At 37.0% G+C, this 25,699-nt stretch overlaps 1 protein-coding gene across 9 annotated transcripts in view; it reads right to left on the bottom strand.

Annotated features, from left to right (window-relative positions):
• The window catches only part of tns1b (tensin 1b), a 293,434-nt gene that overhangs the window by 103,423 nt on the left and 164,312 nt on the right, over positions 1–25,699 (bottom strand). For 8 of the 9 annotated variants that reach the window (XM_067408603.1, XM_067408600.1, XM_067408602.1 and 5 more), the window contains one exon: positions 4,417–4,455. In XM_067408603.1, the coding sequence (XP_067264704.1) occupies positions 4,417–4,455 (39 nt within the window). Of the gene's footprint in view, positions 1–4,416; positions 4,456–16,364; positions 16,589–25,699 lie in introns of those variants that run through there. The other variant, XM_067408607.1, reaches the window with a different exon arrangement.

Below are 25,699 nucleotides of genomic sequence, written 5' to 3'. Positions count from 1 at the left end.
CAAAATGCAGCAGGGATGGAAAAAAGTAAACCGATGAGATGTTGTGCATTTCAGTGGCACTATGTGTTTACATTATGCTAATGGAGGGTCCGTGCCTGTCTTCCATCCCAGGAGAGTTCTACGGAAAGAATTCCGAAGATGGTATTCAGCTAAAGAATTCCGAGCTGTGAGAACCTGCGAAAAGAAACGTCCCAAAGCAAACCTCTGATGCTGGGTTAACGCTCACAACAGGGGAAGGACTTGTCACGTATTGCAAAATGCATCGTATATGCTGAGAAAACGAGAGAGGATGCAAAACAGAGAGCCTTAAAGGGCCTGGGCACAGAGAATATACACAGAAAGACCTAGAAAGACTAGAGTAACGCTGGTCTGCTTAATGTCATCTGAGGCCCGGCATGTGTTTCACCCTCTCATGGCCAATTATGGCCAATATCACATTGTGGTGAAACAGACGCAGGCCAGATGGCTCTAGAAGAAGGTAGACAGCTCTGAGAGAGAGAAAGCCTGAAGCTTGTATTCAGAATACAACCGATGTAGAGAGCATATTATTGAGATAACGCCCACGTAATATATGTGTCTGGACGTCCACTCATGTCTTATCAAACAGTACAACACAGCAGATCACCTTGGATAGGGAACGTAAAGTTAAAACACACATCTTTGTACTTTTTGTACAAGGTCAGTTTATGAGTTTATGTCTCAAAAACATGGCCAGGTCACATTTCACCCAAAATCAATAATAATAATAATAATAATAATAAATTAATTATTAAAGTATTTTTTAAAAGACAGAAAAAAAAAAAAAAGATTTTCTGCATTATTTTAATAACCATTCAGCACTAGTTTGCAGCTTTTCATGCAAATTCTCAACTGTAGTACAGTAATATGTGGAGTGATTTTATAAATTGTATATTATATATTTTTTTAATTTAATGTAGTACAACAAATAATATTATGATGTATAAATATGTATTATTATATAATATAAGCTAATATAACATAACATATAACATAATATAATATAAAATTATAAGATTAATAAATGCTTTTGAAATATTGTTCATTCTTAATTCATGTTAACTAAAGCAGTTAACTAATTTTAACTAATGAAACCTTACTGTAAAGTGTTACCTATATTTTTAATGTACTTTTTATATAATTATTTTTTTTAATGTAATTTACATTTTTAATAAAATCTGTAATTGTAAATTTTGGCAGTAAATAGGTTTAATTGTTACAAAAACAGTGTCACAAAGGCATATATATATGTGTGTGTGTGTGTGTGTGTGTGTGTGTGCACGCTTTAATATTCCCCTCATTCCTTTTTTTTCTTTTGGGGTGAAATGCATCTCAGTTGTGCTCCTGTTTTGATTTATTTATCCTTAAAGGGTTAGTTCACCCAAAAATGAAAATTGTCATTAATGACTCGGGCGCACCAGATAACACGTCAGCAGCGTCTTGCGTCAGCAGCTTCAACAAATTCTAACAAACACACTGATGTCACATGGACTACTTTTATTATGTTTTTATTACTTTTCTGGACATGGACAGTATACCGTACATACATTTTCAATGGAGGGACAGAAAGCTCTCGGACTAAATCTAAAATATCCTAAACTGTGTTCCGAAGATGAACGGAGGTCTTACGGGTTTGGAACGACATGAAGGTGAGTCATTAATGACATCATTTTCATTTTTGGGTTAACTAACTCTTTAAGCACATGAATACATCTTACAGACAATTATCATGCCACAATGAATGTATAAAAACAAATAAAAAGAATTTTGCTGAAATGACCTCAATATACTGGCACATTAGCTATCTTCCTGATGTGCTGTGTTATGTTTTTAAGATCATAACACCTACAGTGATCCTTTTTTATCCAAAATTGTAAATTCACATAGACATTTGATCATTGTTATTCGGTCTCGGATCACAGGTCTAACCACCAGCCAGACAACTCATTGAGCAGAGGAGAATTTACCAAACATGGAGCGAGGAGAAAGCAGGTCTACAAGATTCAGCCCGACCACAGAAATACTCCTGGATTCACTGAAAAGCCATTAAACAGGGTTGTTTTTGGCTTCACTGAGCTGCGTCATTGTAAACATAGTGAGTTCAGCAGCTTTGTCCTTGCTGAAGGCGGTGTGTGCGAGTGCTGAGGGACAGCGGCTGAATTTCCGAAGCTTTCCTCAACAGACTTTAGGTAAACAAAGACACTAAATATTCATGTTTGAGATGTTCATGCTGCAAGTCTAAGCCTTACATAAGCAGATTCTTCATTTTCACTTTCTATCTGGACAGCTGCTCTGAGTTCCCATTATAAATACAGCCACTGTTGTCCTTAAGATCCCTGTTTATTTGCTCTGCTTATTGAAGTTCAGCTGCCACAGGCCTCCACTGTAACACTGTGTTCACCCACTCACTTCAGACAAAACATCTGTCACAGTCTTACCTGTCAACATTTAAACTTTGATATTAATCTTTTTTATTATTTTATCAAAATTAACACATTATCACCCCCACACCCACATTATCAAAACATCATGCCCTGATCCTGTCCTAATTCCAATGTGGTTTATCATTTTATGATATGTTTATATATAATAACATAAATTAACATAACAGTTAACATAACATAACACATATATATATATATATATATATACATACATACATACATACATACATACATACATATATATATATATATATATATATATATATATATATATATATATATATATATATATATATATATATATATATATATATATATATTACTGTATATATAATTATATAGATTATTTATTTGTTTTACATGTGTTAATTATATTAATACTACAAATATATAAATAATTAAATAAAAAAAATAAGAGATCATTTAACATAAATAATTCTATATTTTAATATTATATATAAAATATTAATAGTTTAAAATATTACATTTGAAGGAGACCTATTTTGCTCCTTTTCACAAGATATAATATAAGTCTCTGGTGCCGGTTGCATTAGCTGGACGTAAAAAAATTGGGTGTAAGCTTTGGGAGTTGATTCAACTCATCGTCTAGCATGTGCCGTCATGTTAATCTTCTGTCCAAAACCCGTATGAACGCCCACTATACATATCGGACCTGTTTGCCAAACAGAGCCATACAAACCAGACTAATGTTTGCTATCAAATGCTGTGAATGATCTAATATTTTTTCCAAAATATTGCTTGAACAGAAACAATCCTTTTTTAGCAATCAAGCTTGCCAGAGTGAACTTTCAAGCTAACGAGACTCTAAATAGTGTTCAGTGCTCGTCTGTGCAGCCAATGACAGAACAGTTAGCATGCTTTCATCGAACTTTTGCCATAGTGTTAGAACTGGTACAGCGTTGTTGCTTGCGAAAACAAAATGCGGCGCCGTGGGTAGAAACGTGCAGATTAAGGGGCGTTAATATTATAATAAGATCCCCTTCCTATGTGACAAGGAGAGGGAAATCTGAGCGGCTCGTTTTTTTCACATGATTGCAGAGAAAGGCTTATCAAAACAAAGTTACTGGGTTGTCCTTTTTCACGTTTTCTGGATTGGTAGATTCACCCGGGACCCAACTATAGCACTTAAACACGGAAAAAGTCAGATTCATGATATGTCCTTAACGGATTCAACATTATTCCTCAGTACATAAACTTTTATCTTTGCAGTCCTATAACAAGTTTTGTCCCATGTTTTTTTTTTTTTTTTGTAGTCTTCCAGCCTCTCAGTTTTCACACTTGTCATCAGAACATCAGCTTTTATAGCTCAGTTCATTAGTGTTTAAACAGGCCATCTGATTTGAAGTGTGTGTTTATGGTGCCTGCGGCAGGATTCAGTCCGACAGCGGCCCTGCATACCTGCATTCACACTGCTCGCTCTACAATTTCATATTTTATCTGGGAAGTGATTGAGGGAACGAGAAAGAGAATAAACCAAAACATGCCCAGCTGATGAAAGCCAAAAAACTAAAAAAAATTCTTCCATTTTGAACACACTATATACAACAAGTGACCTTTTAGTAATGCGGGTAGCGCAATGATGGATTCTGGCTTGCCTTGCGCAGGCGAGCGTACATAGGAGGAGGAGGAAAGAGATCTTTTGGAGACCAAAAACACAATTCAAACCAAAAAAGGAATGTTCACTATGCTATCGTTCATGCTTTGTTATTCCCCATGGCTTATTTAGGTCTTGGGAGAGATCTGAACCGAAGACCCCAAGCTTTTATTTCCTTCTTATAAATATTAATGTTTGTGGGATGATACATGCTGGCTTCCAAAATAGGCAAAAAAAACCTCTTTATCATTAATCTGATTAACAGAGCAGATTCTGAGTGATCACTGTTCTAGGAAACGATCAAAAACAGGTCATCAAAACAACCACAGACGTTCTTACCAGTTCATAGTTGGCAACAGGAACGCAGGAGGAGGATACCTGCAACACACAAAGAACACAAACGTCAAGCCAAAGTCTGATTTTAAAGTCAACATAACATGTTGACACATTTTACTACTGTAATATGACATATTTACAAGGGAAATGAGACATTCAACAAGAGAAAAATGCAGTATGGGCTTCATTTTATCCACTGATGGGGTTGTGAAAGTGGCAGAGCAGAGAGAGGGATTGAATAACAGGCTAAAGAAGAATTCATGACACTGGCGGTACAACTTGGATAAAAAGACAAACATTTTCTGGATGAATTAATTATATATATATCAAAATGAATTAATTCACGCATTTAACGCGAAAAAATTAGGGAAGCATGTGAAATTGCGTCATAACAATTTAAGTCACGCAGTTAGATGATCTTAAAGTCCATGCTGATTATATCAGAGATGGCAGAGAGAATTATTCATTCCAGTGTCTGTTTCGCTTTAAAACACAAACTCTCTGTCATATTGTGTCATTGTATCTGAAGAGCGCGAGCCCTTCCGCATCGCGCTTGTCCTGTCTGAACAGAACATCGAAACATCCCACCGCTGTATGGCCAGATGATACGAAAACTTTGTTTCTCGGTTGGATAAAGCAAACCAGCTTCTTGCTATGAAAGTTTTGATTGATGAGGATTGCAATCAAAGTAAGGACGATTGCAGTGACGTACAGATGCAAAGAAATCATGTAATCGTGAGCGCTCTCAACGCTCTGATCGCACATTGTATTTATGCACAGACACATTTCAGTACATTCACGTTTTCACACACATTCAGGATTGGATTTGTCCTGTGTATGTTGCTGTGCACTTTAAGTATATTTGCAGGTCAGGGTGGTTGGTTTAGGGTTTTTTGGCATCTCCATGTGGTCCTGTTCAGTATCAAAACTTGACTTGTCTAAAATATAAATGTTAAATGTAAAGCTCTTTGCACATACTATACACTGAATTCTGTTGTTTTTTTTGTTTTTTTATTATTTATTATTATTATTATTATTATTTTTTGCTGTGATTTTTTTTTTATGGGTGCTTTGGTGTTGCCTACATAAATGTATGAATTATATGAAATCATATCATCTGGTTATTTGGTTTCCTTTTGGAGTGTGCAAGTGTCCTTTTTTTGGAAAGACATCTTAATTTACATTGAAAAAATATGAAAAATACAGTTTTGTAAAAATCACTCTTCAATCTGATGGTTTTACTTTGCTGGATATAGGAAATGATGGCGTTAAACAAGATAAATGGTGTTTGCTTAATTTCCCGAAAAGTGTGTGATTAATCGAGATTAAAAAAAAATTATATATTGACAGCCATAATATATATATATATATATATATATATATATATATATATATATATATATATATATATATATATATACTGTCAATCAAAACCTCACTGATTCATGTGTTATAAACAGGAAAAAAACAGGCAAACGAGAGCGCAAACCTCATTTTCACCATTTCATAAACAGGATTGGAAAGTCACTGATTTTTAAAGGTGATTTGCTTTGTCGGAACTCACAATCTGCTGAAGTCCATTATAATAGGATTGCTGCTCAGACCACTGCCACAACTAATATCCCGCCTCCCATGAACAAATGAGCTCTGTGCTTCACAAACAGGATGGCGGACCATAATTTCTGGCACTGCTTCTACTAGAGCATTAAGGAAAAACTGTTTCCAGGCAAAATTGGATCTGAGAAACTGGAGTTGTGCACAAACAGGAAGCCTCCTTGCACTTCTCCACAGCTGTGTCTAAAAGCAAAGGCAGCTGCCTAGTCGGTCAATGACTAAACAGACAGCAATTTTGTATGAAGGCACCTACTAAGGAAGGAGACAGAACTCTGGCACCATGATGTCATGTCTATTCAATTCCAAAGACAATATAATTATAAATCAGACTAATATCTCAGTAGAAATGGGGGAAAAAGCACATTTATGAATCAATATACTCTTTACACAAACCACAAACAGATTTGGACATGGCTTTTTAGATTCATATACTGTCACAAGTTATATAATATTAAAAGCATTCAGTTTTGTAAAAATGTAGTCAATCAAATAATGAGTCAAGTTGGAGTTATCATTGCATATCGAACACATTGCGTTGTGGGATACAGTGTTGCATGTGTGCTCTACTGTAGAGCTGCACGATTGATTGTTAAATGATGGCGATCTCATTCCTAAATGACAACGATTCTCCTGTGTCTTTTAAACCTTTGAAAAAAATCACACCGGAGCATTTAAATCTGGGTTGGTGCTGCCACTAGGCCAGAGAGAGCAGTTGTCACGTATGAAACAACTTCACAGTCTTTTCAGCATCACAGTTTCATTATTTCTGTAACAAATATTCAAATTATCAGAGAAATACTGGGATTAAACCATTTATAAGAAAGTCATTGAATCATTCATTCAAAAGATTCACTCAAAACGCTGATTCATCCAGTAATAAAACAAGTGAAGCATTTATGAGTGAGTCATTGAATCATTCATTCAAGAGATTCATTCAAAAACGCTGATTCATCCATTCATTCAAGAGATTTGTTAAAAAACACTGATTCATCCAGTAATAAAACAAGTGAAACATTTATGAGTCATTAAATCATTCATTCAAACTGTTTTTTTTCTCTCAAATAATAAATTTAAATTAAACACTTTTAAATAGACTGCAGCAATTAACATTTTGTCACAATCTCTATTAAATTATGCTATTTTGTCTATGAACAACTGTATGTGACCCTATCTATACAATAATCAATAAAAAATTGATCCAAAAAAAAGAAAAAAAAAGAAAAGAAATTAGAATAAGTGTAAGTGTAAAAAAAAAAAAAAAAAAAAAAAAAAAAAAAGTTATTTTGTTAAGTTGTCTGTTCAGAATCATGGGAGAATCGCAATCTCTATTTGAAACAAACAAACAAAAAATGTGTTTCTCAGTTTATCCAGAATCGTGCAGCTCTACTCTGTTGTATACTAGGGCAATAAGCCAAAATAGGCCGTGCGTTACAGTGATTTTACCACAGGTGAGCCTGTGACTTGGAACCCACAAACATAATGCTGGTTTATTTCTCACCAGTTGAAAACAAATGTGGTAAATAAATAAAGTCAAGGCAACTTGGGTCAGATTTCACTTGTGTCATTCCAAGGACAACTATTTATGAATTCTCAGAGTTCAAGCGTGTCTTTGCAAAATTTGATTCAGATGAAAGTGAGGAATTTGACATGGTCTGGAAGCCATCGACTCTTACCATTTGTTTTGACAGCTGAATATATACTGTATGTGTGTTCTTTTCAACCATCTGGCATTTGTGTTAAATTTGCCTGGTCCATTTAATTGCTCGTCTTAATGCTGATCAGGTTTCCCAATGTCAGTTTCACATTTATCAATGACCTTGACTTGTCATTGATAAAGTGTTCATGAAAAAGGTGCTGAGCCTTAACTAACTGAGTTTATAGTTTAACAGGTGTCCTGCACCTAAAGATCACATGTCTTGTATTGGTGGTGTTTGTGAAGGCAAACATTATTAATATTGCTCATATTTAGCAATGGCATATTAAGTCGCAAAAAGCACCGTTAACACCCTGGCAACACGCTAAAAGCATGGGGAAAGACATTTGGTCCATACCATTCAAATTTTCCTCAGGGAATGTAAAAACAGAAATGAATTCTAGGAAAAAAAAAAAGAAGAAAAAAAAAAGTCTAGAAAGTCATGCAAAAGTTACTGTTTAGAGAGTAACAATGATCAGCCTCATACTTTGTGAACAGGAAGTTTTCTCCTTAATAAGGGACATGAGACTTTAGGCATGACTAGAGCTTCTGTTTGATTTGACTTCCTGCTAAAAGATGTTATTCCAGCTGTGGATGTGGAGCTGTAAACACTGAAAAGCTCTTGTTTTTTCTCACTACAGGTCTCAGCATATCTAAACACACTCAAAACACAAATGATCAACCACTATAAACAGGAAGACTGATAAGAGTGAAACAACAAATAAAAGCAAGCTGACATCCCACAACATGGATACACTGTTTTTAGAACATTTAGTAAAGCTTACAGTTAAAACAGCAGAAAATATACAATGGTCTGAAATCACATTGAAAATCTGTGGCCAGGTGCATAAACAAAGACACTATATTAAGACTGTCTTAAGAACTAATTTGACCAACTAGCAAATAGTGAAGAGGTAATCAGTCTTACTTTTCTGATCCAATTTTTTTTAACTCAGTTAAAGAAAGAAAAAGAAAAAAAAGATCACAAATCAAGATCAGTGAGTGATTTTCTCTTTGTTTATTGTTGTTTGATTAACAATAAGCTCTCGGACAGCAGCAGGTTTATTAGGCTGCTTTCACTTTAAGAGGTGCACGGATCCAATATATTGTTACACTTATGCTTTCTTTTTCAACTGTTTAGTTCAACTGTTCCTGTTCAATTAAGACATAACTGACTGTGTTTATGTGAATACTCACCAGGATGGGCATTTTGACATAATTTTTTTGTGTATTTGGCCATATAAGCTGTGGAAGAGAACTGAAATCGGAATTACGTGCTGTTCGAGAGGCTGTTTTCTGTGCAGCTCATTGTCTTTTTCAGTGCAGGTCTCGAAATTTACTTGCAGTCCATTTATGCCAGGTCGGAACATTTACACAGTCTTGCATGCAAACCATACACTTCCTTATCTCCAGCCAGACCTAATAAGACCACTGTACCACTCCATAATACTTCAGTGATAAACGGAAATCTCTCCCTAATCTCAGTCCATCTCAGAGCTCTGCTCTAAGCCTTTCTCCAGTCTCCTATCCGAGGCCTGGTGTATCTCCAGACAAGATTCCATCACCTGGCCTAACTCTGCCTGCAGGCACCTGCTGATGACAGCCCATCCACCTGCTATCCATAACTAACAAACACCTTATGTCTGCACTGAAATCTGGCCCGACCCAGCATGCCTCTGAAGATGCCTGGAATGTTTGAAACGGAGCCCTGATGACTTCTCTTTCGTAGGTCATTCCAGAAGGGCAGCAGAAGTAAGGCTAAGCGATACATTTAATATGCTTTTTATTTGCAATTCTATTGTAAGTGATATCAAATTAAACAATATAAACATTAACGAATAAAACAATATAATGTTTAAACAATTATTGAATTTTCCAACTCAATTTAATGGGGAGCTATAATGCCCCGTATACAAAATATAATGTAAGTCTCTGTTGTCCCCAGAATGTGTCTGAAGTTTCAGCTCAAAATACCCCACAGATCATTTATTATAGCTTATAAAATTGCCCCTATTTGGGTGTGAGCAAAAACACACTGTTTTGTGTGTGTCCCTTTAAATACAAATGAGCTGCTGCTCCCAGCCTCTTTCCAAAAGAGACAGCTTGCACTTCGGTTGCTCAACAACAACAAAGCTGGAGAATCTCACACAGCCAAGATGAGGACTGTCAGTAACGGTGTTCAGCCTTACATTGTTCAAACCGGAGTCGACACTGATGGAGAGACTCAGGAAGAAGTTACAACTTTTAGAATGAAACTGGACGTTAGTGGTTAGTGGATAAATTTATGTAGTTGCTGTGGAGTTGATTCAACTCATCCACTAGCATGTGCCGTCATGTTCATCTTTTGTGCAAATCCAGTGTTGAATTGACCGTCATTTGTGAAGCAGTCTGGTGTACAATGACGGCATGATAACAACACTCTACTACAACAACTCTTCCTCTTCTCTAAAGCAGCTCAACACGGCCTCACTCCCTTTGTTGTGTTCCCGGGGGTGGGGTTTATGTAAATTTTAGGATTAGTGATGTCACCTACCCAGAAAGAAGCTTGTTGTAGTCCCTACCAGCTGTTTGTTGTAGTTCTTAAACAGAGAATTCTTTAAAAGAAAATATCTCCCTTTGCATTAAACTTTGAGCAACTTTGAGCTTTGTTTATACTCAAACAGCAACATTACACACCCACTAAAGTTAAAAAAGTAAAATCATAATCAACCACCCCTTTAAATTTAATTGTCTAAAATGTTTGTCAAATTTATGTTTTCTACAATTAAAAAAAAAAAAAAAAAAAAAAAAGACTCTTCAGAGCAAAGTATATAACAAACAATGCCAAAATATATATCTTCCAAAGGCTGGAAATTGTTGAGATATTATTTTCAAGCTTTATCTCCCAGTCCTACACAAAAGCACTGACCCTAATCCTATGACACGGGTCAGATGAGGACATCAAGATTGGATAGAAATCCTAAAGGAGCCCATCTCAATGCAAGAAAGCAAGAAAACAGGTGGCTTGACTGTAAAAAGACAGCTTAATAGTGTTTGGCAACAATTAGCACAATACAGACACCAAACACTAACACTCTTCAGTAGGATGTCATCACGTCACATAATGAAACTGATGAACATGCAAGCACTTGATCCTCGTGAGTCAAAACAAGAACACTGAGAGCTGGATTCATCATGTGGGCAACAGAAGCGGGTTGTTGCTGGTATTTACATCATGGTTTAGTCGTTCAGATGTGTAAATCATTCTGACACATCCAGAGGCGGTCTACCCCGAGCGTAACCTCTGGTTAATGGTTCATGCCAGGCCTCTTAAACCACAGCAAGGGTGCAGGTGAACATACAAAAGGTGATAACCGCAGGTCTACTGGTGGGCAACCGCAATGCTTAAAATAGCCCTGACAATCATCCTGTGGTTGTCCAAAAAGGTGAGTAAGCCTTTAAAAATCAAAGACAAACTTAGACATGATAGGTTTGTACGATATTCACCTGCAAAGAAGGAGATACCATTTGCTATTGGATGAATGTCCCGAAACCTAATAAGAACAGGTCCAGATCGAGTTTACCCTAAAAGCAAATGAAAAACCTATGGAATTATATAAAAACATAAAGAATTATATGATGGTTTTGCATTTTCGCAACAGAGAAAAAATTGTGTTTAAAACCACAATCAGAGGGTTTCAGAGTTCTCTTAAACAAGTCTAAACTTTGATTGGATTGGCAGATAAAAAGGACAATGCATTGAAATTCTAGAACTAGGAATCAAAAAAATTGATTTCAATGGCTGTGCTCAATGATAAGAATTTCAAATGTTTGTTTTTTTTTGCCCGGGTGCCATCTCAGACTTTTCTCTCATGTCTTCAGGATGGCTAATCAGCTGTGTGGGATCAGGAGGCTTCTGAGGCGGAGAGGGGGAACAAGCAAAAAAAAAAAAATGTCCAAACTTCTCAGCTGGCATGTCAGTAATGCAAAGCCTCAGTCAGCGTGCTTTTCTGTGCGGAAAAGAAGGAGAAACAAAGCGAGCAAGGGAACGAGACAGAAAGGGGAGTGGATGTGTGTTGATAACACTGGAGTGTACAAATTAATATTATATAATGAGCGGTAATTGTGTTGTTGCATTCCTCGCATGCTTGCGTTAACAAGATTAAACCGAGACCTGTTGCATTCAGACAGCAGCCCGCGTCACGTGTGCTGGAGCTCCGTCGCTCTCACCACAACCTTCTTTAACTCTTTACCAGCCATTTTTACCTTTACCTTTTTTTTTTCTTTTTTTTTTTTAAGTTGCCAGCCACCGCCAACATGTTCATTTTCACAAAATGTTCATGACCCCCAGAATATTTTGTTTTATGAATTTATGAGCATTTAATATATCAAAAGAAAGAACAGAGCCTCTGCTTTTACACAAACAAAATGTTTTATTCTAGCTTCATGCATTCTTTTTTTATTAACATGATTAAAAAAAGAATGTTGTTAAGTTTAATCAAAAAAAAGCAACATTTTGAACAAAAAGCTGAAAAAAACTTTGTTTTTTTAAAGACTTCGGCCACGTCCACATGAAGCCAGAGCTTTCCCTATTCAATCTTTTTTTTTCCTTGTCTCAAGAAATATCTTCGTACACACGAAACCATTGAAACTGACTCAAAACTATGTAGTATACATGCCAGTGCCCGGTTGCATAAAGCACCTTAAGTTTTTCCCTTAAGTATGACACTTAAGGCGTGATTTCCCCTTAACTAAGGGAATGACTTAAGGGTGTTGCATATAATCTCTTAAACTGTTCTCTTAGGTAAGGGAAACCGTTAAGTGTTTAACGACAGCATCCCAGGTTTTGCCGTTAAAAAATTCTACTGTTGCCATGGACACGTTATTTGTTAATACGTATCGTGGTAAGTTTTCACAGAAAACAACATAATATGGATAAGGAAAACAAAAAAGAAAACCAAATATGAAAGAGACGAGAAACTCAAATTGATTGTTTACTCAAAATTGAGATTTCTGCCGTCATTCACTCACCCTGACACCCTCATGTCGTTCCAAACCCATAAGACTTTCATTCATCTTTGGATAACAAATAAAGATATTTTTAATATTCTCTCATCATTTATGTCCGTTTATTGAAAGACATCCATATGATTACGGCTGTGTCGGAAGCTCAAATGTGCGCGCAAGAACCAATGAGGTTTGTTTTTGCGTGTGATGCACGCATGTTTGCGCTTCCGTTGACCATATAAGATAATAAGATATGTTATATTTCATCAATGTTTATGTGAATAAACCGCTAAAGTACAATTTGTCTATCATATAAAGCGGCCGATCGTGGCACGTTATACGACTTGGATTGATCCTGCTCACTCTGTGTAACACTTAAGGTGAAGTTTTACGAACCTTACGATATACTTAGGGAAATGAAGGTTAAGGGGCTTTATGCAACACTTACGCATTACTTAAGTGAAAAATATATACTTAAGGGAAATTCTTAAGGGTTTATGACGTTTCGCCTAAAGAAACCCTTAAGTAACACTTAACGGTTATTTTCTGCAACACCCTTAAGTTTAAGGGAAACATAAGGGTGATCTTAAGGGAAAATTACACTTAAGGTGCTTTATGCAACCGGGCACAGACCTGTATGTGGCACTGTAATTCTGCCACAGAGATACACTAAAAATGGAACATGCGCTTAAACCTTGTGCGCTGTACACAAACTTTAGTAAAACTTAGAAATAAAGCTTTATTTTAGCTTTTTCAAGCTAACAGGATTTAGTAGCTTCTGCGGCACGAACACAAGCATGTAGTCCGCTATTGTTGTTGTTGTTGCTGTTACGTGACGTAGCGGTGTCTGACTAGGGTCAAGATGTGGGGTGATGACATCATCGTTTCACAAAATATACGGATTGGCTGTACACACGAAAACGCAAGGGTGTCGTTTTCAGATTTATTCACTCTGGGACCTGGTTTAAAAAAATAGCAGTTTCAGGCTCCCAAAATGCCGGCTCATCTGGACGAAACGCTTATACGATACAAAATGTATGTGTATACAGCTAAGTGCGTCTCCGTGTGGACGGGTTCTATAATGTGCATAAGCAACGCTTTTATCGCTTGTTTGTGCCCTTTCTTTTTCTTTTTTTTAACCTGTGTTTTGATTCAGAGATTCTCTACTCTTTCAGAAGTTGCGTAATAGCGCCCCCTACCATATGACAGTTAAAACACGGAAAGCCAGAAAATTCCATCAATGTGCGAGTAAACTGTCCTCTCATTGGTCATAGTTCACCTGTTTTTGTTCGGAGATTCCACTCATATCAGTGATCCTTCAGAATGGATATTCCATGAAGAGCTTTGCAGGCTTATAGTGGCTTTCTTTGTAGCTGTAGTTATAATAGTTTAACATTTTGAGCAAGAATCAAGGCTTCATTGGTATTTTTAGGTAAGTTAAGGAAAGTTGTTTTGAAATATGTTAATCCGACCAAATATCTATTAGGCATTTTACTTCATCTTTGCTCAAGGTTATGCTCATGATGCTCTATGCTCTTTGCTCATGATTCATTAGACTTTGTGATTCAGCCTGGTTCATGGTTCCACTGGGTCGGATTGCTTACTCATCACAAGTGAACCACTCCAGAGTTTGTTTTCAAACGGGTCGTTAAGGCATTCTTGGATCCATTTGTGCCAAGTTCATATATCCCTAAATGCACCAAACCGAGGGAGAAAATGTCCCATGCAGGTTCCGAATCAAACGCTCCAAACAAGCCAGGTGTGAAAACGTGTATTTTCCTTATTTTCTTTCTTCCATGAAACACAAAATGAGATGCCTCAGTTTCCATGGCTGTCAAGCTCCAAAAAGACATACCTTTGCCAGTCTGCTATGCCATTAGGAACAGAGCAAAATTCAATTTGTTCATGATGCAAATTTCATTTTTGGCTGAACTATTCTGCCAAAATGAAGTTTAGGAAATTAAATTGTAGTTGTGGTGGATGGAAACCACACTCAACCATGCTTAAAAACTTAAAAACACTTGGTTAAACACAGCATTTTCCACAAGCTCCTTCATGTGTATCCAAAATGATGGAATATTGGCATTTGGCACCAAAGAAGCACAGAAAGGGAGAGATACTTGCTTGACTAAGGAATCTTGATGTGGTATAGTGTATTTCAAGACCAAATTTTCAAGAGCAAATGGATTTCCATAACTTTGGTGATGATTATTAAATAATGACTTCTTTATAAATAATCATCATCACCACCACCAAATAATTTCAAGATAATTTCAAAAGTAATTTTTAAACCAGAGCATACCCACAAAAACATATTCACTATGGAAATTTCCAGGGCTGAAAAGTAATCCCCTTATGTTTCCAGATTTTCCTTGACCCTGGATACTATTCTGAGACCAACAGGGTTTATCCTGAATTGGATCTTGAAAGTCATTTAATGTTAACTTTAAAGTCTGCACACATACACTATTCACTTTCAGAAGACAGCACAAACCTCAGAATAGCTAATATTAAGCCATAATGTTGTCTGTTTACAATTCAAAACAGCTTTGCCATGCCATGAGTGGAATAATCAGAGTAATTTCCTCAAAAAAAAAAAAACAAACAAAAAAAAAAAACAAGGACTACTGAGCCAAAGCAAAAGGTTAATCTCCAATCACGAGAGACTTATAACTAAGGCCAATTACTGAAACTCAATCCTGCTCTAAAAGTGAGAAGCAGTTACAACACTGTCAGGAAAACTGCTCCACTTAATTCCACACATAAAACATGATCTAAATATGATCTACAGCATGAACAGGGATCGCTGACCTTCCAGAGAATGAGCTGGTTGTTTGCTATCAGTGAAACACGGCAGGTTGAAACAGGCCAGAGCCATCTGCATCTAACACACAAGATATGAGTTATTGGCCAGGGAAACTCTCCTTTACAAGCAGGTGAGGAGGATTCCCCACTCATTCCACCTTATGGCTGTCCAGATGAATTATCCTCACTTCTCGTGCTTCAGCGAAAAACACTGAGATTGATGTATTTCTCTCTTACACGCACAGATACTGATCCACATAAACTGATCCAAAAACTACAATTAGGGTTTTACTTAGGGACTTATCAAGCAAGCAAAGTTTTCAAGGGATTATTCCTTTGAATCCACATTAGGTTAAATAAATGCAGACAACATGAAACGGCTTTCACAACTCACATTACTTCTATAATCAGACACTAATATATATATATATATATATATATATATATATATATATATATATATATATATATATATATATATATATATATTTAAAAAAAGTAGGATGCAACTTGATTATATCCACAGGGATGGTTTGGATCAAGAAAAAAGCCATTAAATACCAGTATAGTGCCAGTGGATTGAAAAATAAGGAATTTCCCACATCAGGTGAACAGGAAAGACATTTTAAAGGCAGAGCAAGTTATGACATTTTGATGAAAAAATATAGAGACAAACATGTTTTCCTTTGGAATAATGTGCACTGATGAATCGTACAGATTAAGGCAAGGAATGTGTAGATAAAAGTAAATAGGGTTAATTTTTACATAATGTTGACTTTAAGGCACATTTAACCCATAAAAGCCTCATATTACGTGATAAAAGCAATTCGTATATAATGAAAATATACTGTACCTTTCAAAATTTCAAAACATTCTCCCCAGTCCAAACTGACTATTCATTGAGTTTAGGAATCTGTAAACACTCATTATTTTAAAAATTAACTTATATAAATATTAACTTATAATATATAAATTCTTAAAAACAACAGCAAAACAAAAGAAGTCCTAAAGTTCAGAGAGGCTACAAAATGGTCATGAAAAACTTAATTATGGCTGTTTTTTGGCAAATGTCTGGGTTTTAGCCCTGTGTTTGCTGCTGCGTGATGTTGCATATCAGCAGAACGGTGGGGCCGGGTGCTGGGTTTCCTGCCTTTATTTCGCTGCCCGGCCCATAAATCAAATGCAAAAGCAAACAAGCCCACAGCAGCTCTGTGCCAGCAACCCCTGAAACGGGCCTGCTTTCTATAAACATTCCACTGGGAGACCGAGCCCTGATAAGACCTCCACATACTCCTGAAGATCATGAACCCCGCCTTCATTTCCCATCAGCACCGCGTACGACCATCAAAATATTTCACATCGTGTTCAGCGGCTCTGGGAGGAACAAACTCACTCGTTCTCCACCGCTGGAATTTCCTCATGAACATACACAATCTCTAAACCCGACCGAAACGACAGATAAGAACGGAAAAACAGAACAGAGCACAACTGAATGGAACAGAACATCAGCTTGAACTTAATTTAATGCACAAGAAGCTATACAGCCAAAAACATCCATCTGACGCAAAGACAAACAAATAAAATATACCATTAGCCAACAACTTTAGCAAAATATATAAATCTGTCATAGTTCATTCAACTCAAGTCATTATATGATATTCTTGTGTGCTCAAAGAGAGCGTGTGTTTTAAGGTCAGTTGGTCCACGGTGACATCACAATCATGGCAGGATATGAGGAATAAAAACACATCAGACTGGAGGACTGGCATGTTACAGTAATTATTGGGGACAATACTCCATGCAAGCCACAAAGCTGAACCTCAAAGCTGAAAAAAACCTCAAACGGGAGCATGAGCGGCCATGTTTCCTACCATCCCGTGTCTCCAACAGCGATGGTGGGTTTCTAAAACCTGTTTTTGTGACAGAAAGAGCCACATGATTGCACTAAAATTTTAAAATGCGGCAATCATTAAGTCACCATCCAGACATATTTCTGGCTGAACTTGCCACATTGGTACATGAACGCACCACAGACCCTCATCCGTACAGGGTTTGGTCAGATTGATTTGGCTCGATTACTAAATCCAGTGGTCAACTGTTGCCGACTTTTTCAAACAGACAAACACCACAATCTAGAATCAGTTGAATGCTCACTGCCGAATGAACAAGGCGACATTTGGCTCACTCAGAATCTGTGGCCTTTTATCATGTTTTCTACACTGATTTTTGGCAGAAAATCTATGGAAATCTCTGTTAAACAGAGCCAGAGTACTATGTTCTTATTAGCAGCTGAAAGTATTATTACATTAACCAAAATATTTAATAAACAAACATGGATGGGGTCAGAGAAGTATACAAACTAGTGAATGACGGCCATTCCAAATATGCAGAGTTCTGCGGAGCAAATTCCATGTGACTGCTGATTAGTGGCTCCCAATGTCCCATTCCAAAAACCAAGGTTTATCAAGCACAAAGAATGTCCCGTTAATAGATGCAATTATGGTTTGTCTGAACGATTCTGTTTAATATCATATGGTCTGGAACTTTAATAGTAATTAAATACATGATAGCCACTGAACATTATAGCTCCTCATAACTGCTTTGGGTTTTTAATCACTGCAACCTTTTTTTAGCCGGAATAGAAGCACCAGTGTGTGAAAGTGGCCCAAAGGCAGGATGTTTTAACTAATTCTGCCCCAAATGACTTCCTGTGGGCCTCTTAGCAGGTCTACAGAGTGCCAACTCTGCTAAAACTGCTTTGAAAAGTGATCTCCACCCATCTGAGAGCCCCTCTACCACTGTCCTTTCTCTCTGCATGCCTGCTTAATACATTACACAACTAAAAGGACGACAGTAACACTGGTGAAATATCAATCCAACCTCAATTCAAGCGGCCAATTCATTAGAGCAACATAATACAAGCCAAAGATGCAATTACTGTAAAACCTTTACGGCCAACATCAGTAATGTAACAGCAGGTGCCAAATCATTTGGCATCAAAAACGGCATTTCACTAAAGTATTACTTTTACTTTTGTTCAAGTGATGAAACTGCACATATATTTTTGAGGTTGTGAATGATTGTCCTGATTGTCCTGACATGGTATCAATATATATATATATATATATATATATATATATATATATATATATATATATATATATATATATATATATATATATATATATATATATATATATATATATATATATATATATATATATGTGTGTGTGTGTGTATGTATGTATGATATTTACATATATATGTGTATGTATGTATGATATATACATATATAGTGTCAAAAATATTGATTTTCCAATACGTATCAATACAGAAATATCTAAAATGCTTCTAATACTCTTTTTCTGCAGAATAGACACAAGATAAAAGCTGCTCTTTCTCTCTCTCTCATCTCTACGACAGTAAGTTGACACACAAACCCGCCTCCCCTCAATCACTAGTTTCAATTGCTCCGGATGAATGTTGTTGCTGCTACAGGGCTTGAATTTCACATATGCACATTGCACATAATTTTACTCATTCCCGCAGATTTTGTGCTCACATTTAAAGTGCGCACACATAAATCCACCTCTCAGTACCAAATTGAGTTATTTTTCGCTGCTTATTGCGCTTAAATGGACAAATACACAGAAAATAATGTCAAAATGCTGGTCCTGGCAAGTATTCATGTAAACACAGTCAGTTATGTTTTAAGTGAACGTAAACAGTTGAGAAAGAAAACACATGTGTAACAGTATAATGGATCTGTGTGTCAGGTCTTAAAGCCAAATTATGAGATTATATTAAAACATCTATATGGAAGTTTTTCCCCATGGTATCAATGTCAAAATTGTGGCCAGTAAAATGCTGTGTGGCTAGTAACTTTGGGAAACCACTAGCCACAGTGGCTGGTGACCAAAAAAGTTAATGTCAAGCCCTGTATATATGACAACTTATATCGGCTCATTGACTAATATGTTTGTTGACAAGTCTACTACTAGTTACCACTACTTAAAACATTGCAAACACAAATAAAACCCGACTTATCTGAATTGTCACAGACTAACTGACTTATTTGTATTCAAATTGAAGATTTCGGTCTTTCTGATACATATTTGCCATCTGCTGCTGGTTGCAACAAACTCCTTAGGCTAGGAAAACCCTTAGTGATTATTCGTTTATGATGGGATTTCTTATCTTAAGTGGCTTGTTGCAATCGGCCGTGTACTTTCCAACTCATGTGATCCCAATCTTCATGACGGGTGCTCCATCAGAACCAGCGTGCTGAACGTGCAACCCGCCAACCTGCAGTGATAAACAACCCAAGCAAGCGGCGGTGCTTTGTTTCCGCAGAGCGAACGCATTCATCCGTTTAAACTGCAGCAGGCTGTGAAGATGCTGCAGGGGTCTTAAATCAACCCCCTCCCGACAGTCCCAGAGCCTCAGCTTCTACGCAGGAATGCCGTGGCGCGTGTTTCTGCCTCCGTCAGCATCTCCTCCCAACCTTCGCAGCCTCCAACCATTTGGCGGAGACAGACTTCAACTTGCTAATGCCTGAAAACCTCTTAAAGATCGCTGCTAATTTGCTGTGACCTCATGAAACTCTGGGCCCCAATCAAAACAACCCCATGTTGGTTACATTTTGGCTATCTTGTCAGATTTCATGTTCGCTGGCACTCTAATTTAACAACCCTGGAGAATGTGGACATCTTGAATGCATTTGCTCTGGTGCCGTTCGAAAACAGTGGCTCTTTTAACATGGCAGTCAACAAGGATTACGGGGAAGTCTATCTGTCTGAAGATCATAAAGCGGGAATGGAAAAGTATCTAGGTGTATGTAATGGTAGGATAACATAGACATGATCAGGCCCAGACTAAATTTTCTGAAGTCTTAAATGGAGCTGAAATGTCATAAAAATTAGCCAAAATATATAATGAACAGACAAACAAACTGAGAGAATGCAGTATTCTGTGAATGATGGAGAATTATGTTTTCTCCTTTTTTTGAGTAAAAATTCTATTCATAAATTACAAATATTTATACATACACACATGCAAAAGTTTAGGGTTATTAATACTTTTACTCATCAATGATGCATTAAACTGATAAAAAAGACAGTAAAGACTTTCAAATTGTTACAAAGAAATTATATTTTAAATAAATGTTGGGTAACACTATTTTAGTGACAGTTAAATGTTACTACCTGTAATTACTATAGTAATAACAGTAAATTATGCATTATTACAATGCGTAATTTCTTCTCTTATAACTAACCCTAAAACAAACCCTGATTTCTGAAGGATCATCTGACACTGAAGACTGGAGTAATAATACTAAAAATTCAGCTTTGCTTCACAGGAATAAATTACAATTTAAAATATATTAAAATAGAAAAAAGTTATTTTAAATTGTAATAATATTTCACACGATTACTGTTTTACTGTATTTTTAAATCAAATAAATGGTGAGCATAAGAGTGTGTTAATTATTATTAATAATTAACCTTTATTCATCTCAATAATCTCAATCTTAGTTTAATAATCTCAGCCACTTTTGCTATACAATTTGAGAGTATTTTTCAAGTGCTGTTAAGAGTGTTTACATTCTTGTGCCGTGTTTTAGCTCCCGTCGCATCACACCTGGAGATCTTTCCCACAAATTTATACCATGACAAAACAAATCTTTTTTTCAGGATTGATGGGAATTGTTTATTTATTTTTTTCTTAGAATTTTCAGATATCTTATCAAGGGAGAACTAACACTTATTTCCACATAACATACTATTTACATTGTTTGTGACAACCCATCTTGTACAGATACTGCAAATATGTGTGTTATGACTAGACTCGTGTGAAATCTGCACTCAGCAGAGAGATCAGCAGATTTTCACACTTTAGTGTATTTGCTCAATCACTACATCATTACATTTTATTTATATTGACCATCCTGCACTTTAGATTAACCACTGATGTAGCAGGTTCCATATATCAAACATCTGCTGTACACCTCAAAAAAGTTTTGTTTTGTCACGGTATGAATTTGTGGTAAAGATCTCCAGGTAAGATCGACAGGAGCTGAAACATGGCACAAGAATGTAAACAAGCTTAACTGCACTTGAAAAATACTCTCAAATTTACGAGTGAGTTATAAGTCCTATCATTTGCCTCCACAGCTGTAATTTCCGTTTATGCATGTTGCGAACGCTTTTTAACAAGCCCACATGCACAAACCAAACTGCTCTTTTGCATAATTTGCTGGTATATTTGGACACGCACACTGAATGCAGCTTTTCTAGGAGGAATACTGAGGATCGTGTGTTGATCTCAGGGTTTGACGGCTGGCCAAACTTTCTAACGGCAGAGATGCTGATTTATTTATCTGGTGGAATCCAAGGCGACACTAAATACATCTTCCATCCATGAGATCAAATGATCCTTGAACTTCAATAACAGTCCGTTTTTTAAATGCACATTTATCACATTGAATTCCACAATGGACAGTGTTAAAGTGCTGGGGATCTGGATTCATCTGCCTTGCTATGTGTAAGTGGGAAATGTTGGAACTGCAGTTACAGAGGAGCTGGAGGAGCCTCTAAATCACAGCCGAAGCCAACAGGAGGAATGCTGAAGAAAACTGCTTCGAGCTCAACCAAGCTGCTAGTATCTCTTCCGACTATGATTACCTGGAGATCAAACGTAGACCTTAAAGTTTTTGTTTTTTTTGCAAGTCTGGTTAATATTCAAAACCATTATTACTATAAAAATCAGCCATCAATAGCATGTTCACACTTGTAGTTTGTTTCTCTTTCAAAACCATTATTACAATAAAAATAAACCATTAAGTAGGGCTGGGACGATGCATCAATTCTCGATCGATACAATGAATCTGGATCAATCCTGATATTTTCTCTCTCGAATCGATTCCGAGCTTAGTTTTAACAGCAGATGGCGCTCTAGGCTAGTTTTTAACCGCACACTCTCAAACGCTCACGAAGATGACTGCTGGACAGTGCTCGTGTGTTCAGCTGAGTCATGTAATACTTGCACCTCGGCTCAGAACATTTTTATGATGTGAGATTTGTAATTCACTTCAACCTTTTCAAACTTTATTAATGATTATTTTAGGTTTATGTGGTTTGTGTAAAGGAACTGGAAGCAGGCAGTGTACAAGTGTTTCTAAAGCACATATAGTAGTGCCATCTGCTGTTTAAAAACTCAGAACTGGTTTGAGAGAGAATTGACCCTTCGCAGGGAGTTTGATTGACAAGCGATCTAACCAATCACAACACCGAATCCGCCATTTTGTCCGACAAAGCAGTCAGTAGTTAGAAGATTAACCTCAGCGGAGTTCCGCATTTGAAACAACATTCATGCTCATGTTTATTCATGTTTATTTGATGCTATACATGAACTAGTAGGAAGAGATGATCGGTTTACGAGCCTCTTGAGCTGAGGCACTATAGCAATCTGTCACGACCATGGTCACGACATATTAAAGAGCCGCAAAACGGTTTTTATTGTTTTAATTTCTTAAAAAAACTACACAGTTTGAAAGCTGGGACTTTGTTTAAGATCATAAGTAACCCACTTTGTATTGTCTGTCGACGTGCTGTCAGTGTCCTCTTCGCTCCGCAATGTATTTTTCACTGTTTGTGGTGTGACAGCGCCACGGCTTGTCGGACAAAGCAACAGTAACTAAGGGGGGCGGGTCTTTGCGAAGAGTCAATTGCGATACATGGGAAAATATCAGACTCGCTCCAGATTCTTCATATCGTGAATCAAGATTCGGTGTATTGTCCCAGCCCTACCATTAAGGGTGTTCACACTTGTTCATTTCTCTTTCAAAACCATTATTACCAATAAAATCAACCATAGAAGGTGTGTTCACACTTGTAGTAGTTTGCTTCTCTTTTAAAACCATTATTATTATAGAAAAAAAAAACAATAAACGGTGTGTTCACACTTGTAGTTCATTTCTCTTGTTTTGTTTTTGGTCCAGACCAAAAAGAAAATAATACATTTAGTCCTAGTTCACTTAGCGTTCACACTTTCATTTTTAAGACCGAACCTAAAGATACAAAAAAAGACTTTTATGATGTATATCTTGCAATGGAACTTACCAAACATCCAGCTGTGTGCTGGGCTAAATGTGCTCAATGTACAGTATGTGTGTACATATGATGGCATTTTTACCAGCTGAGAACACATTGAGACATTTTAAAATGTGTAAAGGAGTCAAAACAGCACCAGGAATTCCTCCGTTGCACACAAACAAAGATTTGCTGTAAGGAGATGGTGTTTCCGACACCTTTACCTAACTGTGATGGGCAACGTGACTCCTATGATGAGAAGAACCAGTTGTGCTTGAGCATTCTGTTCTTTTTAGGGTCGCATCTTGTGACATCACGTCCTGTTTTTTGGTTCGTTTAGATAAAAAGGTGGGTCTCGGTCCGCTTGTTTGGTGCGCACCAGGGTTTGGATGGCATCGTTCACACATAATCAAATGAAACGCACTAACAGAGTTGTTTTTTTTTTTTTATCAAACCAAACCTGCCAAGTGTGAATACACCCAAACTTAGCAATAACTATGCCCAGACAGCTCTTTTTGGATTTTTTAGCAGAATTATGTGAAATGAAAACAAAAGTGAAAATGACGTGATGTGTAGCCAAGTATAGTGTCACATACTCTGAATTTGTGCTCTGCATTTCACCCATCCAAGTGAACACACACAGCAGTGAGCATTGAACACACACCCAGAGCAGTGGGCAGCCATTATTTTGCTGTGGTGCCCGGGGAGTGATTGGAGGTTAGGTGCCTTGTTCAAGGGGTAATGAGAGTGGAAGAAAGCACTGTTCATTCACTCCCTACACCAACAATTCGAACACGCAATTTGTGGGTTACAAGTCCGACTCTCTAACCGTTAGACCACAATTGCTCAAATGAATTGTTAATTAGAAATTAGAAATGGCACTTCTATGAGTTAAGATGGATCACTTCCACATACAAAAGTAGGATTTGAATTAAATTCTAAACCGTACCAGAGCTCTGTACCAAAAGCTCTAGTGTAAAGCACCATTACTGGTAAGCATAATCAACTTACTTAATTGAAAATCATGTTAGAAAATAATACATTTAGAGGGCATATGATATGTATAGCTTGAATGAGGGAGGCTGAAGTTCTGCAGAGCTTTCTGTGGAGTTTTGCCAATGCAGATTCAGTGTGGGCCTGTCAATACATCTCATTTCTCAAAGGAAGAAAAAGAAAGTCTTGAACATCAAACGAGGTTGGCAGTGATCAGACAGCTTAGTGTGGGACTGACAAAATGGTCAATTAATTAGCCCCATTGAGTGACCGCAAATCTCCTTCTTTCATATCCAAGTCATTGCAGGTTCTTAAGCTCCATCAGCTGATAGTTTTACTGGCTTTTCAACATGCAATGAAACCTGCAGCGGGCTGCATGAAGCTCACATACAACATCAAATACAGTAGGTTTCTAATTCAGAAGATGATCATCAAGAGCTTCCTAATGACATTTCTTCTAAAGCATTCTGGCTATCAAAAATGAACATTCTGGGGACTGATAATGGAGAAGAATATTCAAAAACGTAAATTGAGTCAGGGGAGTAAAACGCATTTGTTATGAGGGATGCAGTCATGAGAAAATGAGACCATCAATTTCCCCCTCTCGCTATCTCTAGATAATGATAAATACACTCAATGTGTTCACAACAGCATTATTTCTTTTTCCCCTCAATTTGAGCCAAATTAGCCCAAATTGCATCTGCAAATGTGCCAAAAACACAAAGTGTGCATTCTTTCCCACGGTTGAGGTAGAATGGACGAAAGGGGAACAAACAGAACTATAAATGTTGCATGGGTGTGCACAGATGGCATAATGACGCTTTATAGCACTAGATCGTCATCAGACTTTTATCAACTGAGAATTTGCAATAACTGCCGAGGTATACTAGTACCTGTGTTTCAAACATCGAAAAGCCAAAGTTTATCTAACCGTAGACGCCATAAACACATTACTTGAGTCGCAGTATCATAAATAACCAGCACTAAAGAGTCTGGTGTTTGACATTTAAGGTCACAACTGCCTGACCTGACCTAAAGGTCATCAGGTTATGTCTGGTCAATGGAGAAAAATCAGTTTGAGCAAGAGTGAATCTCACTAAAACAC

This window comes from Chanodichthys erythropterus, chromosome 14, assembly GCF_024489055.1.
Source record: "Chanodichthys erythropterus isolate Z2021 chromosome 14, ASM2448905v1, whole genome shotgun sequence".
Lineage (NCBI taxonomy): Eukaryota > Metazoa > Chordata > Actinopteri > Cypriniformes > Xenocyprididae > Chanodichthys > Chanodichthys erythropterus.
The sequence above is the reverse complement of the archived record's forward strand: the minus strand, read 5'-3'. Positions and strand labels throughout refer to the sequence as shown.